Genomic DNA, 6,725 nt, shown 5'->3' with positions numbered 1-6,725 from the left:
GATCAAGAGTTCCTGTTTATCTATCAATTCATCTGATTTTTTTACATATCTATTCAATTATTATTTAGACCTTGTAATTCTTTTCAATGTTCATGATTGATTGATTGATCAATTTACAGACATTTGGCGTGCGACATTTGTATCTTAATGCGTATGTATATATATATATATATATATATATATATATATATATATATATATATATAATATATATATATATATTATGGGTCTTTAATTAGTTACTAACATTAATGATAAACAAAACAGACAAACAGTTGAAAAATTAAGTTGAGAGTATTAAAATCTTATGAAAACATCAGTCACCCTATATTCTGAAACCGATTCCCGATCAAATTTTCCAATGAACAGGGGAAGGAAAATGAAATTCATATGCCATTGCAAGTATGTATTTCTCTTTAATTTCTCTATAATTTTGGGGATTCCGGTTTAGTGTAGTAATTGTGAAATATTACATATTATCATACATTGTAGTCCAAAATTTTCAAGCTAGATAATGTATTCCATACTGACAGATATTTTATATATACATTCATTTATATAGAAATTTATATATATATAAATTAGTATATATTAGATATACTAATTATTAATAAATATTATACTATAATTAGAAGTGAAAAGTGCCTTAGAATATATAAGGCAGGAAAGTCACTGTTTGGTGTGAAAGTGGGTGAGACCAAGGTATAAGTATATATATGTGTGTTTGTGTATGTGCGTGCATGTGACAGAATTAGTAAATTAGACAACATAACACTCTTGCACTTCCATTGTATAATCTCTGAATACTAACTGCAGCCATGTGTGGAGGGCACCTCAGTATTTGGTATTGTCCACTCTCCTTTGGAACAAGTCCTACACTCTTTTGGGCATCGGTGCATCTATCGTGATCAACGTCCTGTAACAATAATATATATATATATATATATCTATATATATATATATATATATATATATATATATATATATATATATATATATAAATATATATATATATAATAGTAAAAATATTTTCCAGAAAAGCCACAGGGAAAAATTTTAAAAAAAAAGAAAAGACAGAGTGCCAAGTACTTTCGTGTATTTAACACATCTTCGGGGCACAAAGTAATACAAAACGTAAAAACTATTGAGCAAGAAAGCTCTCACAAAAGCAAAGTGGAAAATAATTATATATGTATGTACAATAAGGCCATTACAAACAGAAACAGCATTCGTCCAGATTACTCAACCGCTTAACAACCCAACAATTCAAAAGAAAAAGAGTAATTGCCCAATGACCCAATTACTTACAGAAGAGAAAAACACTGACTATGTCAACCAGTTTTATAAAACAACTGAATTCACAATTATGAATAGTAACAATAATAACGGCACTAACAACATACCTAAAACACTAATAAACAAAAATAATGAATGAACAGTACTATCAATATGAAATAAAAAAAAATAAAAATAAAAAATTTTTTGACTAGTACAAAAACTGAAAGGATAATGTTAAAACTCACAAGAAATACATAAGAAGGAACTTGACAAGTACACCAAATTAAAGAATAATGTTAAAACTCTTCACTGTTTTATGTATGATAAGATTGTCTAATTTGTACATAGCAGGGCTCAAATTTAAAAGTTTTCCAGAATATGTCTTTATAAAAGCAGATTCAATTATATTCCTACTAATATAATCGTTACAAAATAAAATCTCTTTTGCCTCTGTCCAATCAATCGCATAGTTAAGATTACTAAGGTGAATAAAAAGGGCACTAGAAGTCTGTCCTGTTCTAACTGAATATTTATGTTGATTTAATCTTGTGGACAAATCTTTCCCAGTTTGGCCGACATATTTCTTATCACACCCCTGACAAGGAATTGTATAAAGGCAGCAGGTAGATGAAAATGGGGAGTTCTTTATCAGTATATTACAAACCGTACTTTGGGCTTTTAAAAACAATTTTACATTAAAAAATCGAAAGTCGAAAACGGACCTTAGGCAAATCATAAAAATTCTTGTGGTATGGTAAAACCAACATATTATGGCATGAAAAAGGTTCTCTAACCCTATTTGAATAAAAAGTACTCTTGGCCATTTTTAATGCCTTGTCTATAAAAAACATCGGATATTGAAGTTTTACACCTATGTCACATATTTTTCCTATTTCTTCATCTAAAAACTCAGAACTGCATATTCTTAAGGCCCTCAAAAACATCGAAGAAAAAATTGATAATTTTACTTTATTATGATGCTCAGAGTAATAATGAACATAGGAACATATATTTGTAGGCTTGCGATATACATTGAATTTAAAACTACGGATTTGTCTGTAAACTTGTACATCTAAAAATGGTAACATTGTTCTCTCTTCTCCACTGTAAATTTAATTGAGGGAACCAGATCATTCAGTTTATCTAAAAATTCTCCAATGTTTGCATTTACAGGCCATACACAAAAAATATCATCCACATAACGATACCATACAGTACCAATCGGTAAAATACTAGGTAACAGTCTGACCTCAAAAAACTCCATGTAAAGATTACTAAGCACCGGAGAAAGTGGATTTCCCATTGACATACCAAATTTTTGTAAAAAATATTTTCCATTAAATGTAAATTTACAATCCTTAATGCAAAGCCTAATCAAGTCAACTATTACATTCGAGGGTAACGGTAAATTATATTTAGGCAATTCCTCTGATAAAAAATTTAACAAAACATCCACTGGAACTTTAGTAAATAACGATACAACATCGAAACTGACAATTTTAAACTCAAAAGTTACATTAATGTTGCTAAGTCTGTCTACAAAATCAACATTATTCTTAATATTACACTGTGATATTGTACCAACAACCGGCGTAAGAACTTGGACTAGCCACTTTGACAATTTATAAGACACAGAACCTACTGAACTTATAATAGGCCTAATGGGATTGTTTGGCTTATGGGTCTTAACCAAGCCGTACATATATGGTAAACTGGCACACTTGACAGTAAATTGCTTAATTAGCTCATCCCTCCCCCTCAAGATACATTTCAGCTCTTTAACAAAACTACTATTGACTGTGGTTAACGGGTTATTACGTAGCTCGTCATAAGTAACAGGATCACTTAACAAATCTGACATTTTCGTTATATAGTCCTCTTTATTCATAATTACTATGGCCTTTGATTTGTCTGCTTTCGTGATATGCAAATTTAAATCTTTTTTAAGAACATCAAAATCTTTCATAAAACAAAGAGGAACACTAGCGTTAAAGGACTTTGACATAAATCCATAAACAATCCCTTTACAGATATTGATGTCCTCATTTGATAGGTTACCATATTTTTCTAAATTGCAAAATGATTTCGCTACTTCAACACCGTTGATACATTTCGTGAAAGAAAAACCCAGTCCATATCCTAATGCACATTTGTCAACTTCATTTAATGGTCGATCTGACAAATTAATCACAAATTCACTATTGGCGTTACGAGTCTACACGCTGTCTTTAATCAGACGTTTTAATTTTCCATTCAATTTTTTCTCCAAATTACTACGCACCCATCATAGTTTCCTGTAACAATAATCCAGAAGAGAAGTCTTCCATTCAAACGGTATTGCTTGATGAAATGCTCGACGATTACACTGAAGAATTTTGAAATTTTCAGCCACTTCTATCTTGCTAATGCAAATATACTTCTCGATGATCAGACGAAGAAAATCATCAAAAGGTCGGTCCGAGAGTTGCAGCAATCTGCGAGGTACTAGACTGCGTGGCATCAGATTAAATCATCATAAATATTCAGTTAGAACAGGACAGACTTCTAGTGCCCTTTTTATTCACCTTAGTAATCTTAACCATGCGACTGATTGGACAGAAGCAAAAGAGATTTTATTTTGTAACGATTATATTAGTAGGAATATAATTGAATCTGCTTTTATTAAGACATATTCTGGAAAACTTTTAAATTTGAGCCCTGGTATGTACAAATTAGACAATCTTTATCATAGATAAAATAGTGAAGAGTTTTAACATTTATTCTTTAATTTGGTGTACTTGTCAAGTTCCTTCTTATGGTATTTCTTGTGAGTTTTAACATTATCCTTTCAGTTTTTGTACTAGTCAAAAAAATTTTTTTTTTTCTTTCATATTGATAGTACTGTTCATTCAGTTATTTTTGTTTATTAGTGTTTTTTAGGTAGGTGTTGTTTAGTGCCGTTATTATTGTTACTATTCATAATTGTGAATTCAGTTGTTTTATAAAACTGGTTGACATGGTCAGTGTTTTTCTCTTCTGTAAGTAATTGGGTCATTGGGTAATTACTCTTTTTCTTTTGACTTGTTATGTTGTTAAGCGGTTGGGTAATCTGGACGAATGCTGTTTCTGTTTGTAATGGCCTTATTGTACATACATATATAACTATTTTTCACTTTGCTTTTGTGAGAGCTTTCTTGCTCAATAGTTTTTACATTTTGTATTACTTTGTGCCCCGAAGATGTGTTAAATACACGAAAGTACTTGGCACTCTGTCTTTTCTTTTTTAAAATTTTCCCTGTGGCTTTTACTGGTAAACAAAATCACGTGCTTACTTTTGTGATTTTATATATATATATATAGTATATTAATATATATATATATAATATATATATATATATAATATATATATGCATATACATTTATATATATATATATATATAATATATATATATAGTATATATATATATATATATATATATATATGCATATACATATAGTATATATATATATATATATTATTATATATATATATATATATATATATATATATATATAGATAAACTATATATGCTATCATATATGTATATATATATATATTATATATACTTATATATATATATATTTTATATATATATATACACACACATATGTATGGAAAATTATACAGTCTAAGGTTATTCAATAACGACATTTTTAGGGACCTAACTAATGAGAATCGCTGGTTCCATTATAGATAAAACTTAGAGCAAAATAATGAAGGATGAATTAGAATAAGGCACCGTACATTATGCATTATTTTCTACTAACTCTCTGGCAGAGATTAAAAGAAAAACTTTTATGACAGTATTCTTAAAAGTACACAAGGCGTGATCCGACCTCCAGCTTACTCTGGACGAGTGCAAGACTTTCCCCTCATGCATAAGTTGTGACCATTATATTCCTAACTTTTAACGTAAATTAAAACCTGCTGAAATCTACGGTCAAACAGAGCCTTGTTTCACCAACGAAAATTAAAATGAATACACTATATTTTAATAGAAATATTTCTTTTTATACTGTTAAACATGCACATTATTTACTTTTAACATTTTCATTTCTAATAAACAAATCATTGATATCGTATCCTAAAATTCCTGTAACTTTAACTCAACGCAAAACACCTTTTTCAGACTTTTTTAGGCTCTTCCATAGAACTTTCCTATCCTCAACAAGAACAACAACAACAATAAAGTAATTTGTAGTCTTACTCCCTGAGTAAATGATAATGACTGTGACCACTCACCATCCCAGGAGTTAGAATCTTCCTGCAAACGTATCTGAATTCAGAAGGATCGCTGTACTTCTCGTCTTTGGACCAGACAGCTTCCACCAGGTGATTCTAGTAAAATGGAAAATGACTCTTTAGTGCAAATAGACTCATAAGTGAAAACAAGGCATGATCCAACCTCCAGCTTAGTTGGGGCGCATGCTGAAAACTATGGTCAAATAGTGTGTTGTTTCACCAACGAAAATTAAAATCAATGTGCTACATGTTATTAGAAATAACTGTTATTAGAACAACTCAGGGCCTCTACATTCTGAGGGAAAAACCATGATAGCCTGACATAGGACAACTCAGAGACTCAACATTCTGAGATGGAAACCTTTACAGGCTAAAGGACAGCTCAGGTGCTCTGCTTTCAGAGAGGAAAGTGTTAATAGCCTGATAAAGGACAGTACAGAGACTATATTCTGAGAGGAAAGTCTTGATAGGCTGATAAAGAACAGTACAGAGACTCTATATTCTGAGAGGAAAGTCTTGATAGGCTGATAAAGAACAGTACAGAGACTCTATATTCTGAGAGGAAAGTCTTGATAGGCTGATAAAGGACAGTACAGAGACTATATTCTGAGAGGAAAGTCTTGATAGGCTGATAAAGAACAGTGCAGAAACTCGATATTCTGAGAGGAAAGTCTTGATAGGCTGATAAAGGACAGTACAAGGACTGTACTTTCAGAGATAAAAGCCTTGATAGGCTGTTACAGGACAGCTCAAGAATCCGTTAGTGGAAATTTTGTGTCTAACCTGAGAGAAGTACGTGCAGTTTCGACTGCCATCTACAACGGTGAAGCCTTCTAGACTGTCGTAACCAATTACCATCCCGCGAAAATTCATGCACAGCAGGAAATCGAGGTCTGTCAGATCGGTGAGGGAAGCCACCCCAACGACAACGCCGTTCCGGTAGCAGCTGTGAGTCCAGTATGGGGTCGTGGCGTCGGGAGGCTCAAGTTTGTAGGTGTTGGAACTTTCATGGCGTAGTTTAACAGCTTTCATGTCCGTGTTCAGCGCTGAAAGAGGAAGGGGAGGAGAGGGATAGAAAGGCCTTTTGATATAATGAAAGTATTACCCATTTAATATGGATGAAACCTAGTCCACAAGAATGACTTCTTTTTACTTCGGCTACTGGAACGTCACTTCTTAAACACTA

The 6,725-nt window shown here is 31.7% G+C and overlaps 1 protein-coding gene across 1 annotated transcript in view; it reads right to left on the bottom strand.

Annotated features, from left to right (window-relative positions):
• Positions 1–664: 664 nt before the first annotated feature.
• Positions 665–6,725, bottom strand: part of LOC135200628 (uncharacterized) — a 6,852-nt gene continuing 791 nt past the window's right edge. The window contains exons 3-5 of the mRNA XM_064229238.1: positions 6,323–6,620; positions 5,540–5,635; positions 665–916 (exon numbers count right to left, since the gene is read on the bottom strand). Of these exons, the coding sequence (XP_064085308.1) occupies positions 752–916; positions 5,540–5,635; positions 6,323–6,620 (559 nt within the window). The 3' untranslated portion in view covers positions 665–751. The remainder of the gene's footprint in view (positions 917–5,539; positions 5,636–6,322; positions 6,621–6,725) is intronic.

Source organism: Macrobrachium nipponense, chromosome 27, assembly GCF_015104395.2.
Source record: "Macrobrachium nipponense isolate FS-2020 chromosome 27, ASM1510439v2, whole genome shotgun sequence".
NCBI classification, from domain to species: domain Eukaryota; kingdom Metazoa; phylum Arthropoda; class Malacostraca; order Decapoda; family Palaemonidae; genus Macrobrachium; species Macrobrachium nipponense.
Note: the sequence above shows the minus strand (reverse complement) of the source record. Positions and strands in the feature narration are given on the sequence as shown.